Source organism: Melanerpes formicivorus, unplaced genomic scaffold (genome assembly GCF_026170545.1).
Source record: "Melanerpes formicivorus ecotype bairdi unplaced genomic scaffold, bMelFor1.0.p_v2 SCAF_38, whole genome shotgun sequence".
Lineage (NCBI taxonomy): Eukaryota > Metazoa > Chordata > Aves > Piciformes > Picidae > Melanerpes > Melanerpes formicivorus.
Window position 1 is genome coordinate 5985191 of NW_027142390.1, and position 20495 is coordinate 6005685.

General features: G+C 49.6%; 3 protein-coding genes across 6 annotated transcripts in view; 1 reads left to right on the top strand and 2 right to left on the bottom strand.

Annotated features, from left to right (window-relative positions):
- The window catches only part of RNF123 (ring finger protein 123), a 51396-nt gene extending 48083 nt beyond the window's left edge, over positions 1-3313 (bottom strand). For 2 of the 4 annotated variants that reach the window (XM_068158013.1, XM_068158010.1), the window contains exons 1-2: positions 3251-3313; positions 792-976 (exon numbers count right to left, since the gene is read on the bottom strand). In XM_068158013.1, the coding sequence (XP_068014114.1) occupies positions 792-873 (82 nt within the window). In that variant the 5' untranslated portion in view covers positions 874-976; positions 3251-3313. The other 2 variants (XM_068158011.1, XM_068158012.1) reach the window with 2 other exon arrangements.
- A 406-nt stretch (positions 3314-3719) lies between these two features.
- Positions 3720-6188, bottom strand: LOC137450795 (PHD finger protein 7-like). The gene is made up of 8 exons (XM_068157683.1): positions 6135-6188; positions 5747-5818; positions 5569-5658; positions 5181-5305; positions 4677-4946; positions 4360-4473; positions 4107-4225; positions 3720-3763 (listed from the first exon to the last, which is right to left on the bottom strand). Exons 1-8 carry the CDS (start codon positions 6186-6188, stop codon positions 3720-3722), a joined length of 888 nt encoding a protein of 295 aa, XP_068013784.1.
- A 3804-nt stretch (positions 6189-9992) lies between these two features.
- SHISA5 (shisa family member 5) overlaps positions 9993-20495 on the top strand; it is a 30434-nt gene continuing 19931 nt past the window's right edge. The window contains exons 1-3 of the mRNA XM_068158047.1: positions 9993-10105; positions 13286-13451; positions 13810-13884. Of these exons, the coding sequence (XP_068014148.1) occupies positions 10060-10105; positions 13286-13451; positions 13810-13884 (287 nt within the window). The 5' untranslated portion in view covers positions 9993-10059. The remainder of the gene's footprint in view (positions 10106-13285; positions 13452-13809; positions 13885-20495) is intronic.

Sequence of the window (20495 nt, forward strand, 5' to 3'; positions counted from 1 at the left end):
GCTGAAAACTCAGTCCCTACAGGTGGAACTATGGTCTCAGCAGCCCTCCCTTCTACTTACAGATAGAGTAACTCCAAAAGATGGACAGAGGAATTCAATTTCACTCCCAACAAGTCAAAATCAAAACCTTACCACTACTGCAATTTGTGATGTCCTATTCATAACTGGGAGATTTTAAGCATCTACATCTTTAAACTGCACTACAAGATGCCAAGATAGAAAGGCTTGTACATGCAGCTCATCTTGCCCACAGCCCTCTTCAGTGAGGTACTCCTCACTTCAGCTTTCCCTCTGCAAAAGGATCCACAGTGTCACACTGATGCAGCATCCTTTACTTCTGGGTGCAACAGTGCCCTCAAATGCCAGATCAGTGGTGCCATAAGCACCACCATAAGCTGGACCAAGAAGTCCAGCAGAAAACAGACTAGCAGGTACCACCATTTCCCAGAAAATGATTAATCTGAGAACTTGACAAGCTGCTCACCCTGGAAGAAGAGCTCCCTGAATTGGGGGGGACAAAGGCAGGCAACAGAACATTCTCCAGGCTCAGCACAGGGCTGCATGCCACAGAAAGGGCACTGAGCCATGAGCTTCTGGAGTCTTTAGTACTACAGGAACGTCCTTCCCGAAATCTCATCCCATTTCAGGGATTTACTCCGTTTCAGCCCCACCACACCTCACATCAGCAAGGTAAGTGCAACTGGAAGGCAGCTGATCTCAAGTGAGGCAAGAGGGGCACACACCCAATCCACAGTGGTCCTGCTTTTACATGGCACATGATGGGCCCATACCTGTGACCTTGGACTTCTCGGGCTCAGTGCTCAGCCTGTAGTTCTTCCTCGAGAAAGCAGTCCCAGCACCTCTCGATGTCATTCTTCACAGCTGCCACTTCCAGAGGGCACATAAGATGGACAGACACCTAGAACAAAACTTCCTGCTGCCTTTAAACTTCTCCCTTTCTTGCAGGTTGATGTACCTGGATTGAACAACAGGGATAAGCTGAAAAATAGCCAGAGTCCTTGCACTAATGACATCATATAAGAACCCAGTGCTAACTCTGCTCTCAGGCCTGCTTCTCCAACAGCTTAAAACCTTCATGAAGCAGACAAGGCATTAAACCACACTCCAGACAGCCACACAGACCCCACTCCAACCAAAGGCACAGGCAGAACCAAGCCAGGAATACAGACAACCTTTGCACCAAGTTTGAGCCAGAAGCACTGAGCCAGCACAGGGCCACAGTTATCATCACTTCATAACACCACTACAACTGGCAACCATATCACACTTCTACTCATGTCCTGATGAGACACCTGCCTCTCTCTCCCTCACTGTATTCTTTAGGAGAGGAATAGACACCTGGTTCATCTTCTGTCAGGGAATTAAATTATTCCACTATCCTAAACAGAAGGAAAAGTTATGAGACAAATGCAAATGATCTGCACTACAAAAATGTATCACTGACAACAAAGCAAAAGACCCTACTCTGTTTGACAGGGACAAAAGCAGACACAGGCAGGAGTACACAGAACTGTTTGCAGGTGAAAAGCTACAATGAGACTAAATATTCATGACCCTTTCTGCTATCACTAGAATGCAAACACTATGAGAGCTGATCTGACACGTGCCAGGACAAAAACAATAAAGCCAAGCTGCTAGTTCCATCCAGCTTCAAAATGTTAGCTTCCACCCCTCTCCTGTTTCAGATTGCCCAACAGCCAACTGTCATGGACATCTCTCTTGTTCACTAGACAGCCATCTGACAAACCACTCTGCAACACAAAGAGCAACAGGAAAGTGCAACAGGAGCAAAGGCTGCAGGATTTGAACGCTTGCTGAAAACCTCATACAAAGCAGAAAGCCAGGTGAGCCCAAGAGGAGTCAGTGAAGCCGCCAAGTGACACGACTGCTATAGCAACTCCACTGGCAGAATATCACTTGCAATTCAGCTGGACTCAGGAAAGGATTTCCCAAAGCCCCTTTCATCAGGGCTAACTCAGCATCCAGCAGTGGAGCAGCACTGCCCAGCATCCCTCCTGCAGCACTGCTGAGCAAAACCACAGGAACAAAGCAAAAACCAGCCTGGATCAACAGCCCTGAATGATCTGCATCAGAGACTCAAAACAAGGAACAGAACAAAACTACAGAAACAACACACTGTTTACTGCCAAAGCTGGGCAGACAGCACAATCCCCCAAGTACTCTAATACCTCTGTCAGGACAAGCTAAAAACACATGAGGGTGGCAGAGAGTGCCCTTATCTCTTTCCAAGGGCAGGCAGCCTGGTACCAGAGCTGCTGAACAGCCCAAATGCCCAGGCAGAGGGTGCAGCATGGCCACACTGGCACTGTAGAAGCACTGCTGGTATTGCTGCTGTGCCGGGGGCAGGGGTGTTGAGCTGGAGCAGATGCTGCTTCCAACAGGTCAGAGAAAGGGGACATGCATCTGCCCCTTTGCTGCGGCTCCCATGTGCCATTCACAAAATTGTCCCCAGCAGCTCCCTGGGCCTAGCCACGGGTTAAACTCCCTTCCCTGGGGACTGCCAAGCAGATTCCAATAGAAGGGCAGAATAAACGTCACGGGGGAAGCCAGATCTTAAATTGAGCCGACCGGAGGCAGGCAACGAGGCCGAGAAGCTGGGCCAGCAAACACAGCTTTCCCCGGCAGCTGCCGAGCAAGCCCTCCCGCTCTTGCCGGAGCGGCGGGGATGAAGCCAGGTGGCACAGGCCCCCATGCCGCTCGGACAACTGCTCTGCCTTCATCACAAGAGTGCCTCTCTGTGCCACCCCCAGCTTGGCAGCACCCCCAAAGCAGAAACACAGGGCAGCACTGCCCAAATCCTGGCACACTTCCTCACCAGCAGCACCTCGGAAGCCGGGGGCATATCCGAAGTCCCACCCCCCAGCGACACCCCCAAACCCAGCGACACCCTTCAGACTGGGCAGCACTCCCTCCAGCCTCCCCAACCCGGCAGTATCCTCCATGCTCACAGAACCCCCCCAAGCCCGGGGACATCCCAACACCTGCCCACAAAACCAAAGTCAAATGGCCCTCTCAGCCGCGGAAGCACACCCCCCAAAACCGTACCGCACTCTCCTATACAGGCGGCAACCCCGAGCCCCCCTACCCGATCGTCAACACCGCGGAAGCAGGAACGACCCCCGGGCTGGGTCCAGCAGGGACCCCACACTGCCGGGGCCGGGTACGGAGGAGCCCGGGACGGCCGAGGCCCGACAGCAACAGAACTCACCACCGGCCCGGCCGCGCCGCCGCCGCCACCACCACCGCCGCGCTACGGCGAGCCGCGAGGGCCATGCCGGGCTGGCGGGCGCGGCCTGCGTTGCCGGGAGACGGGCGGAGACGCGGGGCGGACCACGCGGCAGGACCCACTCCGAGCTCAGGCCGGGCCGGGACACACCGCGGTCCCGGGACAGAGACAAGGAGTCTCGGTCCGGGTCTGGGTGTGAACCTCCCAGGCTGCGGGGCCAGCGAGGCCTGGAGCAGCCGGCCGTGGTGCTGGGCAGCCGGCCAAGGGCAGCTGTCAAGGAGAGAATTGTGGAGACGGTGCTCCAGTTCCTGTGGAGTAGAAGACACTCTGGACCCAACCCCTAACGCTATCCACCCCAACCCCGAGAAAGGGCTAGGAGCTGCAAAATTAATCTCCCAGTGCAGAGATAAACAACCAACTTTATTGTACTCGTGGAGAGGTATCAGGGCCATCACTCGGGGATGCTGTATGGCTGGTCCTGCAGTGTTTTCTCGGCTGGCCATAGGGAGTTTGGGCAGCGATGCTGCAGGCAGGAGCCAGCTTGCACTCAAACAGGCCCTGGGGAGCTGGGGTGACTGCTGCCCTGAAGTGCTGGAGAGCCACTTGAGGATGCTGGTGCTGCCTGGCTAGTGGTGCTGGGGCCAGCGAGCCCTAAGCTGGCACTAGAGGCTGTAAAGGGAAGCAGTAGGGTCAAGGGCATGGCCCCACCATGGCCATGGCAAGAGAGGCCAGGGTAGTGCCACTAGCCCTTCTGGAGCACAGAGACTCTGCCAAGCCCAGCTGGGGCACCTGCTGCCATCTCACTGGCCCAGTGGCACCTGGGAGCTTTGCCTCTTACCTCTGATGGGGTCAGCACAGCTGTTGCACTCCCAGCTGGCTGTGCTGCACCTCAGGTAGGCACATCGCCTGTGCGTTCCCTCGGCAGCACAGGAGCAACATAGGAGCAGTTGCCAAGGCCTGGGGAAGTAAATGCATTCATGGCTGTTGAGGACAAAGTGACCATGGCACAGGACCATCTGGCAGACTGCTTCAAGCCCTTTGCCAGATGGGGATCCAGTGCAAAGCCCCAGGGTGCAGCTTTGACAAATTACCCTTCCTCCTGTGCCTGCTCCCTGCCTCCTGGACACAGGCACTCTCTAGAGTCACAGCAGCTGTGCCTCCCGCTTACTTCTGCATTTGCATGGAGGTTCTCCCAGGATAGTGGTCTGATGGAGAAAGGAACATTGATGAGCCCCTGCTGTGCCAGCCTAAGGCAGATGCACGGTGTCCTTCGTCTTCCCCCCTACCCTGTTTCCAACTCCTTCATGAAGCTGAACCCAGGGAGCCAGGACCACAGGGGCAGGCACTGGGGTGGCACAGTGCTTGCACCCTCCTGGCTCGTGAGCTAGGAAGAGTAAGAACCACCAACCTCCGGGGGACTCGGATCCCCATGGTGAGCATTTCCATTGAAAATCTATATTTGTTTTTACAAGATGGGCAGCAGAAGCAGCGAGCACCAGTGAAGACAGCCTGATTCTGGATGCAGTCCCTATGGAACCAGGTGTGTTTGCATGCTGGACACACCATGGTCCTATAGGACGTTTGGTTGTCCACAGGCTCCAGGCAGATGAAACAGGTGGTGCCCACCTTTGGAACAACATCCACTGCCTGCTGTGGGCGGTGCTCCCTGCAGAAGGACCTGGAGGAAAGAAAAACAGTACAGGAGAGGTGAAAAGTGTTGGGTGTCCTTCTGTGGTGGCCACAAGGAGAGGAAAGGAGGAGCAAAGGAGATCCAGAGCTTGCCCAGCTGGGACTCTGCCTGTATCTGGCCACTGGGAAGTGTCACAGTGAGTTCCTTTCTTGTTTGCCTGAAGCTGGTAGGGAGGGGACCTGGTGGTGGGGAGCCTTCCCTGTGAGGACCAGCTGCCCTTACCTGTAGAGCCCAAAGTACTGGGTGACACACCCACCCTGTGTGGCACAGGGGAGATGGAAGCTGCAGTCACAGCCTGTCTCCCGGCAGGTGATGGTGGCCCCACTCTGGTGGCAGACAAAGCAGACCTGTAAATGGCAGAGCAACCTCACTCAGCAGCATCCTCAGGGCCTCCACAGCCAGCCTCATGCTTCCAGGCAGGGCACATAGCCACTGACGGGTCACACCCTGCAGATCTGCCTGGCAGGTGAGGCTCCTGTGCTGAAGCCTCTGTGGAGCTGCTGAGAGCAAGACTTTTGTCCCAGGGCTGGAAAGGCAGAGGTTTCTTTCTCGGTGCCTGGGCTGCAAACCTTTCCTGGCACAAATGTCCCTGATCTTGTCATGTTCTCACCTTCTGCGCTGCCTTCTCAATCACTTGTCTGAAAAGCCCAAGGTGAGCATAATTTCTTGGCCTCTTCTGGAAATGGCTGTCAGCAAAAAACTGCAGAATAGAAAAGATGGGGAGCTGATGAGGAAGCTGTGGCAGGGACTGCCTGTGGGAAAGCAGGAGGTAGCCCCAAGGAACTCACCAGGCAAAACACATGAGCACAGATCCCATGCTGCTCCACTTTGATCCCACACGTATCCAGGTCCAGCTCTGCCTGGTGGCACAACATGCATGCTGGAGGGGAGGGGGCATGAATGAGGAACGTGTCCCCAGGAGACTGCACCCAAGAGCCTACTCTGTCCCTGCCTGCCTGGCTGGTGGGCAGGGCTGGAGGCCTTGGTGTGGAAGTGGGGCATGGCAGGCACAGGGATGTGTCAGCAGGTGCCCCCCTGCCCAGCCTGAGCCCCACTTGATGAAGAAGGGAGAGGCCCTGCCCTGGGGCAGTTGGGCAGCTCCTGCCTCACCCTGTCACCCCTCTCAGCCCCATGTGGCCACCCATAAACCCCAGGCCAGGCTGTGGGAGGGGATACTTTGTTCTCACCCTGCTCCATCAAGTTGTGAGCCTTTTCCTTCTTCTTGGACATGGCAGTGAATGTTTGGAGAGTTTCTGTCCCAGCAGTGCTGGGCTGTCTCCTCCCAATGCTCCTCTGCTGACTCTGAGAGAGAAGCAAAACATGTGGGTTGGCTTGCAGCTCAGCCCCAGAGGCCCAATGTGTGGGGGTCTCTTCCTTCCTTGGCAGCACCATCCTTCCCCTGCCCTTGCCTCACTTCACTAAGTCACGCTGATGTACCAGATAAGTCCATCCTCTCTTAGTTAGGCTTGTCCTGGCAGGTCACAATGACATGTCTACCACTGACCTGCAGGCACCCAAAATATAGTCAAGCTACCTGGCACCCTCTATGACATGTCACCACCTCACAGGGGCTGGTGTGAAGTTCTGAGGTGGGGGCCCAAGCCCTTGGCAGCCATGTAAGTGGGGCAGCTTCTCCTGCAGCAAGCAGAGTTGAACACTGAAAGGTGATACTCAGGCAGCACCATCCAGGACTACAGCCCTGGCCACGAGCTCTGCTAGCAGTTCAGAGGTGAACCTTCCTTTCTGCACTGCACCACCAAGGCTGGACCTGCAGCACTGGCTCTGGATCTGGGATGTCCACTACAGGAGACAGAAGCAACCTTTGAACCTCCCCCACCCCAATGCCCCACGGCCTACCACAGGGGCAAAGTGCCAAGCTCTCCATACCCCAAACAATTCTTCCAACAATGTTGAGCTACATAATGATTTCTGGTCCCTTACAGTATCCCATCCACTCAGACACACTGGGTGGCTGGGTCACAGCACAGGACCTCAGGATTGCACCTAAATGTGGCAGGTGGCCCAACATCTTGTCCTGAACTCCATAGCACTTTGGTTATGTGCTGCCTCCACCACGAAAAGTAGCAGGAGTGCAAACTGAGGAGTCACAATGAAAATGGCCTTTCTGCATGGCAATGAACTTCCTTTCAGAGGCCAATGGGAGCCTTTCTTTGGTGGGGTAGGAAGCTGCAAGTGGCTGTGGGGCAGCTTCAGAGGCATTGGGTGGGGACATTGACCTATTTTGAGCGTAGAAAAGCTCCAGAGAGGCACCCACACAGGATGGATCTATGGGCTGAGGGTGTCAAGCTCTGGAACAGGCTTCCCAAAGGACAATGGTGGAGTCACCATCCCTGGAGGTATTGAAAAGAGTTTATGGTGCTTAGGACCATGGTTTAGGAGGTGGACTTGGCAGTGTTAGCAATTGGGTTCAATGATCTGAAAGGTCTTTTCCAAACAAAACAATTCTATGAGTCTTACTACCATCCAGTTGTTGCTTGATCACTATTTCATTGCCAATGGACTTTCATTCAATTTTGATTACCATTTGACCATCTCTTAATCATGAATAAACCCACTGAGTCAACCACATAAGGATGACTTGTCACAGAATCATAGAATCACCCAGGTTGGAAGGGACCTCTGAAGGTCATCTAGTCCAGCCTCCCTGCAGTGAGCAGGGACATCCTCAACTAGATCAGGTTGCTCAGAGCCCTGTCATGCCTTACCTTGAATATTTCCAGGGATGGGGCCTCAACCACCTCTCTGGAAAACTTGTTCCAGTGCTCAACCACCCTAATTGTAAAGAATTTTTTCCTAACATCCAATCTAACTCTACTCTTCTCTAATTTAAAACCACTGTCCCTCATCCTATCCTCACAGGCCTTTGTAAACTCTCTCAGCAATGGATGTGCATCAGAGCTGGCAGATGAGCTGGCCAAGCCACTCTCCATGATTTTTCAGCAGTCCTGGCTCACTGGAGAGGTCCCAGAGGACTGGAAGCTGGCCAACGTGGTGCCCATCCACAAGAAGGGCCGATTGGATGAATCAGGGAATTATAGGCCTGTCAGCCTGACCTCCGTGCCAGGCAAGATCATGGAACAGGTCATCCTGAGTGCAATAACACAACACTTACAGGATGGCCAAGGGATCAGGCCCAGCCAGCATGGATTCAGGAAGGGCAGGTCCTGCCGGACCAACCTGATCTCCTTCTATGATCAGGTGACTGCCTGGTGGATGTGGGGAGGCCTGTGGATGTGGTCTACCTGGACCTCAGCAAGGCTTTTGACACCGTCCCCCACAGCAAACTCCTGGCCAGGCTGTCAGCCCATGGCTTGGACAGGAGCACACTGCACTGGGTTAGGAACTGGCTGGAGGCTGAGCCCAGAGAGTGGTGGCGAATGGTGCCACATCCAGCTGGCGGCCAGTCACTGGTGGTGTGCCCCAAGGATCAGTCCTGGGCCCCATGCTCTTTAACATCTTTATTGATGATCTGGATGAGGGCATTGAGTCCATCATCAGTAAATTTGCTGACGACACCAAGCTGGGGGCAGGAGTTGATCTGCTGGAGGGTAGAGAGGCTTTGCAGAGGGATCTCAACACGCTGGACAGATGGGCAGAATCCAATGGCATGAGATTGAACACATCCAAGTGCCGGGTTCTGCACATTGGCCACAACAACCCCATGCAGAGCTACAGGCTGGGGTCAGAGTGGCTGGAGAGCAGCCAGGCAGAGAGGGACCTGGGGGTGCTGGTCGATGGTAGGCTGAACATGAGCCTGCAGTGTGCCCAGGCAGCCAAGAGGGCCAATGGCATCCTGGCCTGCATCAGGAACAGTGTGGCCAGCAGGAACAGGGAGGTCATTCTGCCCCTGTATACTGCACTGGTTAGGCCACACCTCGAGTACTGTGTCCAGTTCTGGGCCCCTCAGTTTAGGAAGGAGGTTGACTTGCTGGAAGGTGTCCAGAGAAGGGCAACAAAGTTGGGGAGGGGTTTGGAACACAAGCCCTATGAGGAGAGGCTGAGGGAGCTGGGGTTGCTTAGCCTGGAGAAGAGGAGACTCAGGGGTGACCTTATTGCTCTCTACAACTACCTGAAGGGAGGTTGTAGACAGGCAGAGGTTGGTCTCTTCTCCCAGGCAGCCAGCACCAGAACAAGAGGACACAGTCTCATGCTGCACCAGGGGAGGTTTAGGCTGGGATGTTAGGAAGAAGTTCTATACAGAGAGAGTGATTGCCCATTGGAATGGGCTGCCTGGGGAGGTGGTGGAGTCACCATCACTGGAGGTGTTCAGGAGGAGACTTGACAGGGTGCTTGGTGCCATGGGTTAGTTGTTTAGGTAGGTTGGATTGGTTGATAGGTTGGATGCGATGATCTTGAAGGTCTCTTCCAACCTGTTCTGTTCTATTCTATTCTATTCTATTCTCCTTGCTCAGCTAGTTGAGGGTTGTGACACCAGGATAAAAACCAGACGGTGTCTCAGGCACAACCAGAGTAGTAGAAGAGGAGTACAAAATCCCATATTGGAGAATCCAGGTCTGAAATGCAGTTCAGGACCAAGAGGGAAACCTGAAACCCCCAGAAGCCCTTCTACAAGGCCAGCCGGCTGCAGCTGCCGAACAGAGGCTTTGCAGAGGCTGCCTCCTGCAGCTCAGGCTGTTGAGAACATCCTCAGCCATCCTCTTCTAGTAGCCACCTTTCTAGTAGCCACCTTCCACCAGGCCTTCAGAAGATTCGCCGCCCCCCAGCACCAGGGCGCGGCAGAGATCCGTTAGATGGCGGCAGAGGTGAAGGGAGCCAGGGCACAAGCTCCTCGGCTCAGAGCACAGCGCGTCTCGGGACTGCCTCGAAGCTCGCGTCGCAGGCGCTCTGAAAAGCGGGGCCTGTTCTGACCGTGGCTACATCTCGCACCTTTCCAGTCACAGCAGCCGAGAAGGACAGGAAGCGCCACCTGCCTCGCCGCTGCCCGCTCCTCCCTGCGCCCCGGGCACGCCTCTGCCCGCGGCTCTGCCCGCCGCCGCGCGGCGGCGCCCGGGGGTGCCGGAGCGGTGCCGATCGCCCGGCCCCTGCCCGTCGGAGCGGGAGAAGCCGCAGGGCGCGCGGGATGTGGCGCGGCGCTCTCGGCCTCCTCTGGCTGCTGGCGGCGGTCGGTGAGTGCGGGGCGGCAGCTGAGGGCAGCGGGGTGCCGGGTACTGCGAGTTGAGAGCAGGCGGTCTGGGCCCTCAAGGAGGGCTGGTGGGTTCCGACGTCTCTTTCGGAGGCAGACGCTAAGGGCTTCTGCCGGTCTCCGCGGGTGGGGCTGCGTTCCCAGAGTGGGCCCTCCCGAAGCCCCCGGGTTGGGGGAGCCCCCCAGCTTCCAGCAGAGACTCGTCAGCTCAGCTGCCCAAGCGGCGGCGGACGGGTCCTGCCCGCCCTGCCCACGTCGCAGCCCAGGTCCCCCAAAACCACAAGCTCCGACCGCCACCATTGGCCCCGTGGCAGGCAGGGGATACCCACACCTCAGCAGTGATGCTGAAAGTGAGCTAAGTTTTTGTCGAATTCGGAGTGTGGTGTTGGTGCTCCAGCAACGCCTGCATGCACCCACTCCATGAGCACTGTCTATTGGTAACCCTAAGGTAGGATTACCGGGGTAGGAATGACGTGCCACAGAGTGGTTGCTGGTCACTCTTGAATTCCATCCCACCTTTTCACCCCTGTCATGGTAGATTTTAGCCTTTTAGGACGAGACAATATAAATGCTTAGGTGTTGGGTGATGATATAAACAGCAGTGCTACTATAAAATAGTTTGATAACTGGGTTGGTACATAGCTGTGAGATGGTTACACTGCTAATTGCTTTTTTTTCCCAGCAGCACTATTTGTAGCTATCATATTAGTGTGCTTAAACGGTGGAGCATATAGGCTTCTCCGGCTTTGTCATGCGATGAAAAGAAAGCAGATGTGATCATAGGCCTTGTCAGATGAAGTCTCAGAAAAAGAGAAGTGCTCTTGATATTGTATGCATCAGTGGCATCACTTTGGTGGATCAAATTCTGCACAGATATGTGCAAGAAAGATAATCATGATCTTCAAGGGATATGCAAGACGTCATGTAACTTGGTCAGAGTGCTGAGCATGGCTGAAATGGTAACTTTTATCTATAACTACTTCTAAGTATGCACACCAGGAAAATGGTTCTTTAAGCTGAGTCATAATGACAGTGCCACAGCAGTAACTGTACTAGCTAGCCTTGAATAAATGGAGTTGGAAGTTAGAAGTTTTCTTCTTGGAATGTTTTGGGATTTTCATTGGGAATAGTTTAGCAGACCTGCTTTTGAGGTGGAACTCAATCAGCTAGAAGTGCTTTTGTTGTATTGGTTGTCTGAAATCATTAGGGTGCTGTCCTGTAGGATAGGATCAACACCTCAGTAGCTGGTGTGCCAAAACAGGCACACAGGATCACAGGATGTTAGGGGTTGGAAGGGACCCCTGGAGATCATCGAGTCCACCCCCCTGCCAGAGTAGGACTACATAACCATACAATCTAGTGTGGGTCACACAGGAACACTTCCATACAAGTCTTGAATGTCTCCAGAGAGACTTCCTTAGCTATAGTCGTCCTTGTATTGTGGTGCTTTGGGTATACTCTGGACCTCTTCTGAGGTGATTCAGATTATTAACCTGTTGGAAAACCATCTGAGGAAAAAGTCTCACAAGACCTGCTTGATTTACTGACCAGTTGGTGAATTGAATCAGTTGAGAAAGAGTGTCATGGGTGCCACAGCTGATGGAATAAGACAGGAACAAAGTAGAGGAGACAGATTCTTCCCCTTTGATGTGCTTAGCCCTTGTTGGCTCAGCTCAGCCATGGGAGAACTTGCCTAAGCCTTTAGTTTCCATTCTTACTGGGCTGCAGTAGTGATATTGCAAGACAGAAGTAGTTCTGTGATTGCCTTGTTTTGTTTGTAATTTCACAAGGTATTTTGGAGTTGGTTTAGCTACCTATTATTTCCATATTGGTGATACAGGAAGGAGAGACTTCTTAGGTGATATTACCTGTCTGCTGGAGAAAATTCGGTTAACCTGGCATAAGTGTGCATAAACACATTAGTAGAAGTACTTTGGTATTGGTACAGGAGAAGTTCCTTTTTTGTTTGTGTATAATGAACTTACACATTTAACCTTTTAGAACATTTATTTAGTTTTTATCCATGTTGGCTGAAATATGTGTGGGTGTCTTGGTGTCAGAGAATCAAGACTGAGCTCTCAAATGTCAAAATCAATTTAAACACTCCAGGATATATCTCTTACTGAAAGAACATTATTTGTTGTCTTTGCCTCTTGTTTGCTTTCTCTGAACAATTACACTTGAAGTAATTTGAGCTTTCTGGATGGTGTGTGGTGTAGGAGCAAAATATCAGGGTGTGTCTTCATAATGTGATATGTGATAAGGTGGTAGGAAGGAAAATGAGGAATAGAAACTGCAGCATTTATCACTGAAAACAGTAATGATGCTCTTGCTAAAGATTCTTCTTGGGAAATGCTTTTTGCTTAAGCTTTGAGAAGTATTTTTGTTTTGGAGGCTTTTAATGTGATATTCTTACCATGCAGTCATACAGGCTTCAGGGGGCAGAGAGGTGAGAAAAGAGCCGTTAAAAAAATGTATCAGCCCAGTACAGTGCTGCAAATCCTGGAGTGAGTGTCCCCCAAGAAATCCATCCTAGGGCATGAACATCTCCCTTATCTTACCATTGTAGCTACACCAGTTGACTCTTGAAATGGAAAGACACCACTTAACTGAGGAATCTCTGGTTTATGGCATCTCTTGTTTGTGCCATAGACTAACAGGGTAAGGATTTTCCACAAAGTAAACAAAACAACAGGTAGAAGCACCGAGGTCCCATGAAATCCAACTCTATGACAAATGTGGTTGTGTTGCATCTTTTGCATCAAGTCAAATACCCAGGAAAATGTAACATTTTCTTCTAACTGATTTTAGGGCTTCTGTGGGATTTATAACACATTTGGCTAGTGATGTTGCTCCTTGAGCCTTTGCAGTAATTTGGTATCCACTAGCAGATGTAGTGAAGAGTATCACCAGACAGAGCATGCAGTTTAATCCTTTATGTACTCCTTAAGAGTTGGAAAGAGCTACTTGATGAAGCCAAGATACTTTGTGTGTGAGGAGTAAGTATTTCCTGTACTCTAAAGGAAATAATCCATTTGTTGGACCTAAACAAAATACTTGAAGCATGTTGAAATGTTAGCAGGGGTGAGCTGGTCAGTATGAGAAAGAGACTTGATTCAATTGCTTCTGTAGTTGCTAAAATTGGGTTTTAACTTCTTTCCAGTTCAGGGTGAGGACTGTGAAGCATACACTGATTTGCATGGCAAAACATACCCTGCACAATCCTGTCCCTTCTTCTGCTGTGGATATTGCACGCTTCGATATTGTTGCTCTAATCCTGCCTTAAGACTAGACACCTGGAAAACTTCTTGTGATCTGCTGAAGTCAAGGTATGAGGCAAACTGAATGTATACAGCTGGTCATAGTTCTATCATCAAATGGCAGAAATGCACAATTTAATGGTTAAGTCTTACAAAGGCAGCTTTTAGGTCTCTGTCTACCTCTGTCAGGGATCTGTGTTAACTCATACCTGTCAAATGGGAATGATGAGGTGGACAGATGAGAGCGTGAGCTCCTGGGCAACCTGCTCAAGTATGTCTGCTTGAGCGTTTTCAAATACTTTTACCCTTTGATGATGGCAAAATAAATCTCTTTCTAGTGTATGTTACATTTCATAAGCATGTGGTACTCAGCCAGGTGCTTGAATAAGTGTAAATTCCGTTTCTGAAAGTAATTCTCTTACTGCAGGGCTCTTGGCTCAAGCAGTGTCAGTGACATGCAGTTGTTCTCAGACCCTGATGATTACATTTCTTCTGACCCCAGGTAAGCCATGTCAAGTCTCAGCTTGTATAATATTTCCTTAAAGGTTCTTCCTTGTGTAATTGATGCGTGACAGCAGAATATGAAAATAGAAATGCTTATTTCTGTGTTAAGAATGTGGAAAAACTCAAACCCCACGCGTGTATTGGAGTATCTGAAGAAGTGGAGACAAAAGGAAGAGGAGAGATCATGCTCTTTAGACCATAATAACCACTGGCCCGTGCTCTTATTACTGAATGGGAGGGTGTCCTCTAAAGCATTGACAGCCTTTCTCTGTGCTCTTAAACACTGACAGATTACATTTATAGTAGTTCATTTAGAGAAACTGCTTTTGTTGGAGCTGTCTTCTGGATTTTTAGCATCTTTTGCATTTAGTTTTTAATCAATATTTGCTACTGCTCACCTTTAGAGGCCCCTTCGAACCCAAACCATTTCATAAGATTTCTTGCCCTGTTTCAGTGTCAGGCAAAATAAATCTGTGCACTGTATTGGTGATTACAAGAGTCCAGACATTCATATTTTATATACGTGTGGGAGGCTACAAAGAGAGATGGGAAACTACTGGAGAGTCTAGCAAAAGCTGCAAAGAGGCTGAGGGGACTGGAGCATCTCTGTGAAGAGGAAAGGCTGAGAGACCTAGGGCTGCTTAGCCTGGAGAAGTGCAGGTGAGAGAGGATCTCATCAGTGGTTATTAATGTCTAAAGGACAAGGGCAAGAGGATGGGGCCAGGCTCTTTTGGTGGTGCCCAGTGACAGAACAAGGGGCACAAACTGGAACCCGGCAGGTTGCATCTGAACAGGAGAAACTTCTTTACTCTGAGGGTGCTGGAGCCCTGGAGCAGGCTGCCCAGAGAGGTTGTGGGGTCTCCTTTCCTGGAGAGATTCCAAATGCACCTGAACATTGTCATCCTGGGCAACCTGTTCCGGGCGAGCCTGCTTTAGCAAGGAAGTTGAACTGGCTGATCTCCAGAGGTCCCTTCCAGCCCCTGCCGTGCTGGGGTGGTGTGAGAGGCCAGGGGTGCCCCTGGCCCTCTGGCGGGAGGCAGAGGAGACGCACTGGGTGCCGCTCGCCACGCCCCGGGAGGAGGCGCGCGGAGGGCCCGAGAGCCTTTAAGGGGCGGGGCGTCGGTGTGACGCAGTGTAGGCGTGGCCGAGCGCGGGGCGAGCGGTGGCGGCAGCGACAAGCGATAGCGATATCGGCGAGCATGGGGTAAGCGGGCGCGGCGGGGCGGGCACTAGCCGGGGCAGGAGGCAGGCTCCTGCCCGGCAGTCGCGGCGGGACAGCCCGTATACCCGGAGTGACCGGGGACGCGCAGGCGGCATCCCCCGCCGCCGGGGAACGGCGCGGCGGGTGCGCGGGGCCGTGCTCGTCCTCCAGCAGCCACGTCGTGTCACCTATCGATGCGGCTTTCTGTACGTGGTAGACAGGCAGGGTGGGGGGCATCTCATGGTAGCACTGCTCCGGTGTACGTCGGGGCATCAGTGTGAAGAGGGTAAATGATAGAATCGGTTTAGTGTAAAGAGACCTTTAAGATCATCGAGTCCAGCCGTTAACCCAGTGCTGCCAAGAGCACTGCAAAGCCGCGTTCCTCAGCACCACATCTACACGGCTTTCAAATATCTCCAGGAATGGGGACTCTACCTCTGCCTTGGGTGGCCTCTTCCAGGGCTTGACAGCCCTTTAGGGAACTAAGTTGTTCCTTCTGTGATAAATGGAATGATAATTCGTGTCAATTAGATGATTTTGATTAAAGCAAAAGCAGGAGCATGAATGATGAGACGAGGCGTCAGACACTGGGAACTTACATGTGTAACTAGAAGGAGATTCTTTTTAGACCTTATTATAATCAGTTGTTTATGATTAATTTGACTTGTTTTAGTATAGAGTAAGATTTTAGGTTTTATTATAACCTGTTGTTTATTTATTTTATTTGCTTTAACGTATGTATGCTAATGCCCTAGTGAAATGTTAGGAATTAACAGCTAACAGTTGAAGTATTATGCAATAATAAGTTGTTCAAGGATGAGAAAGGAAGAGAAGTTGCTACAGAAGACGTAAACACTAAGAACGATTGAGAGAATCAACAGAACCTATGGGGAAGACGTTGATTGTAACAACAGAACTAAAAAGACACAATCACGAGGACTTAGCACACAACCCACCGGCTGTGCTGATGAGAGGATTACATCATTGAAAGACCACCAGAAGGGCAAACTAATTTAAATAAACCCACCTTTATATGCATATGTATTAAGGGTAGAATATTTAAAGGGTAGTCAGAAAGTCATTGTCGCACATTTTAGCACCCAGCGCTGTTTTGCATGTCTCTTATTGCTTTAAAATTGCTCTTTTCAAACTAAAACTATATTCAATTTAATCAGTCGTTTATAACACTTGTATCCAATTTAAACCTCGCACTAGGCACTACCTGAGGCCATTTTTTCTTGTCCTATGGCTTGTGCCAAGCCCCATCTGGATCCGGCCTCCTATTAGGTTGTTGTAGAGAGTGATAAGGTCACCACTGTTGGGTCCTTGGTCTCTTTCGATGCAATAGTTTTCTACACAAAAAGGATTGATGTAACATATTTATGAGGAGGGATATCCCTTCTTCTCTACTAGGCTTGAGGGAGCTGTCTTCTGTATTTTCACGTGGCTCCCGTGTAGTGTGAGCCTCATCTCGCAATTAGCGTTCACTCTTGATGCATTTTTAGTTAAAAGACTGGAAAAACCCTTGTGCATCTTTGCAGCTGCAGAGATACTGAATCTGCTGCAATAAGAAAGGTTAAGTATGAAGAATTCATAAATTATTTCGATGTCAACAAGTGCAGTTTGTAAAAAGCACAGAAAATTAGAAGTATGTATTCTTAAAACAAGTAAACCAAACAAAATTACAAAAGCCTTCACAGCTGCTAAAGGAACTTAGGCCCCCAGTCCACAAAGGAGTGTTTGTAAATGACAGGAAACATTTAGGAAGTAGCAGCTAAGTGGCTTTAATTATCTTTGTTTTCAGTTATGGGATGTCTAAAAAGAGAATCATGTCTCACCTTGAGAAAATGGGTCATTGGTGATTGCCCTTTTTCCTTTGGGTTACATTACAGCATTCAAAAGTGTATGTGTTCTTGAAAAGGCTTAGAGGTAATATCAAACTCGCCTTCTGGTCAGGCCATTTTAATAGAAAGGTAGCAATTCTTCACCAAAATATCACCATTGATAAACCACATGGATGGAACTCCAGAGTAAGGGGGGAAAAAAAGGCAATTCCCAGAACTTTCTGAAGTGACTAATGACTGGGTGTCCTATTTAGAATGTTTCAACGTGGGGGAATGCAAGTGAGTAGGAACTCCTGTGATGTCAGTCACTGGCGCATCAAGTAGGTGTCTGTTTCACTACAGACTTAGGACAGGCTTTTGTGTGCTATTAGAGGCTTTAGGTTGTTTTGTTGTCAGATGTATTCCTGCAAGAGTTATCGCTGGTTTTTTTGCCTGCTAGGTGTACTCCACCCTCTCGTCCCTTGCTGATTTCTTTTGAAAGACAAGTTTTGCATTGTTTCTTGATGACTGTGTTTACTTTGCTACGTGAGAGGAGCTCTGATGTGAGTGGAGATAACTCACTGTTATCTCCAGCAACATGAGCATAGTCTTTGAAGAGTTTATAATCCGAGAAGAGGTGACAGCTTCCTTTAGTGTCTGTTCTTTCTCAAGATTTGCAAATTCTACCTTTGACACTGCCCTTCCGAAGTGGGAGGTATGGTTTCCTGACGTTAAGTATCAGAAAGCATTTAGTTCCTCATTCCTGGATCTGCCTGTTCCTAGATCAAGTTACCACTCTGGCACATTGGTCACAAATCTTGGCTTTTAAAGAGGATTTCTCCTTTCTGAGGGCTTGTCACAAAGTGCATGTGGACTTGCCACTGGGCTGAATGAGTTGGAGCATCACTTTTCCCTGCTTGGCAAACTTGCCACGCTTATGCTCTGAATCTGTGGAAGGATGAGTGGTGGTGTATATGTTCTTTCTTTTCTTGTCTAGCTGAGGCGTTTTTAGTTTGTGCTTTTGCCTGTTTTTTTTTCCTCCTTTGTGTTATTTGTGAGGTCTTCTTGCAGAAGTGCAAACAAAGCAGCAGTTTTTTAGTAGCTTATTTTTATTAGCACTCTTTAATGCTAATATTTCAGTGCTTGATTGTCAAGTGCTGCTGAGGCAGGGATACACGGCACTTTGGGTGACCCTATTAAGTGCAGTTCACAGTTTAAGCAGTTGATGTCTTATAATCTTTTGGACATTTTAAAGACAATACATCTCATTCACTTGGAATGTCTTCATAATGTCCTTTCAAGTACTTGAGAGCATTCTCTTCCCAAAACACTACGTTTGGAAGCAAATGTTGGGAAACATAGAAAAGTGTTAACTTCCATCCAAGCTTTTTCCATTGTTGATCAATCCTTAAAGATCATTTGAAGCTTTTAGGTCAGAGTGTAGGCACTGGTTTTGTGTGATTAAACTTGCCAACATATTTTCTTTAACGTGTGAGGTGACCATGCACAGTGAGTCTTTACTGCTGGTGTGAATGCACTGTGCCAAGGGCTTTGCTACTAGAAGGCATTCCACTGTTGTTTGTTGGTTTGTTTGTGTGTTTGGTTTTTCTTCTTTTGATTACTGAAAATTTCCCTGCTGTGCTCTGGTTTCAAAGATGGATTGTGAGTTGTGAAGTTAATGTAGTTGTTCTTCCCGTCTCATTTTGCAGCCTCTAGTATTACTGTTTTAGTGAAGTGTGCAGAAAGCAGAGCACTGATTCACTGGAACCAAAGCTGCCATCATCTGCAGTGGTAACATGGTTATTTAGCCTCGGTGTGCCAATTTTCCTATAGTGACCCTTACTGGAAGAGGAAATTCGATGACTCACATCCACAGTTCAACTAATTGGGAAGTATTTGCGTGTTTAAGGAGGTGGAGCAATTCGGAACATCTGTATCAGAGCTGGAGAAGTAAATAATGTAGTTGAAGCAACTATCAGTCTTCCTGAATGGAAACAGAACTTTCAAGTGTCTTTGTACACAGTTAATCAGACTCCTTCTGAATTAATTTCTGCCTTGAAGTTACAGCAGGTTGTCTAGCAGATACAGGAATGCTTGAGACAAGGCTGCTCATCCTTATGTGATGAGGGAGGGAGAAATGACAGTCTGGGGAGCTTCAGCTGGCAGAGACAGAGCAGCCTTGTCAGACTGAGGATGCACTCGTTGGAGTTTTGTCATGGGCTGATGGATGTGTTTTCTTGTGACTTTGTTCCCCTGTGAAATGGGGAAACCCCGTGTGGCTCTGCCTGAGATGCAGAAACTGCAGCAGTTTGGTACGAGCCCAGTTGGCAAAGCCAGGAAGTTTGACTGTGGCAGATGTGATTATCTGAATTTGCTGTCTCTCAATTTGGAATTATTTTTTTACAAATACAAGTCTTCTCCATAGATAAGTTAAAAACAATCCTGTGATATTAAAGTATACCTCATTTCTTCTCCCTTACCCCTACCAGGGACTTCAGTTTACACTTTGTGGCGTGCTTGGATGCTCCAGCAATCTGTAATAGGTTACCATTGACAAGAAAATAGCTTTCAATTATTAATTGGAAAAGAACTTGTAGAAATGGAAGCAGTCTGTTTCATAAGTGGAGGATTACTTTTCCAGTACAGAGCCTTCATATTTTCTGTAATGAGTTAAATTGCATACAGAGCCTGCTCTGTGAGGCTTATGTTCAGTCATGGGCTTAAATCTCCCCCAGGAATGTAAGCTTCTTGTCTAGAAACAATTGAGATTTGAAGCTATATTAAAACAAACAAAAACACACCAAAAAACCCCACCACAACCCACAGCCAAACATTTCTATGCTTTCTGCTAGCCTGAAAAGTAAGTAAAAGCTGGCACAGTTGGTAATCAGAACTTGCATTACTGAGCATTTGGGTCTGTGTTCCTTGTACCCTCAGTGAGGAAGCTACTTAAACCTGACACAAAACAGTTGTGAGTTGCCTTTAATGGTTTCTCAGCTGCCTGCTTCAGACTTAATGCTTGTGCAGGTTCGTTTACTCTGAAACCGAGATGAAAGAAGTGATTGAAAAAAAGGCTGTTCTGGCTCAAGAGGCAGGTGTGTGTGGTTGGGTTAGCATGCTCTTCTAACTGCAGAAGGCTGTGTCATGGCAAAAAGCAAGGCAGCCTGGCCTAAATGTGCAGAGACACGGGAAGATTAATCACTTGGATTGTATTCAGGGGTTCACTCCTCTAGGTGTGTACTTTGCTGACTGCATGTACCTGCTAACTCTGGGGGCTTTGCTGCACTCCTTAACTGCACACACATTTTTAACGTGCCGGTTAACTCTGGAAAGAGTTTGTCAAAGCAGCCACAGGTAGGGTAAGGGAGACCCTGCAGAGAAGACTCTGGTAGCCCAAGAAACAGCATCTTTTCCTTCACTATGTGGTTAAAAGACCCTGATTGTTACTTAATAGCATCTGTGGAAGCATGAACACTTGAGTTCCCAAGCTAGCTCCAAATCTGCCGTTTCATATGCAGCCATAAAATAGCCATGGCCTGAGGTGTAGCCAGATGTATTTGCCTTAGGTTGTGTTGTAGAAGTATA

What these genes read in the sequence shown, in the direction of transcription:
- LOC137450795 (XM_068157683.1), bottom strand. Translation starts at nt 6,188, where the DNA reads ATGTCCAAGAAGAAGGAAAAGGCTCACAACTTGATGGAGCAGGGTGAG. An exon ending in CAGTACTTTGGGCTCTACAG is followed by an intron (nt 4,947 to 5,180) that starts GTAAGGGCAGCT and finishes TCTTTCCTCCAG; the next exon opens with GTCCTTCTGCAGGGAGCACC. An exon ending in CTGTGCTGACCCCATCAGAG is followed by an intron (nt 3,764 to 4,106) that starts GTAAGAGGCAAA and finishes CCCTATGGCCAG; the next exon opens with CCGAGAAAACACTGCAGGAC.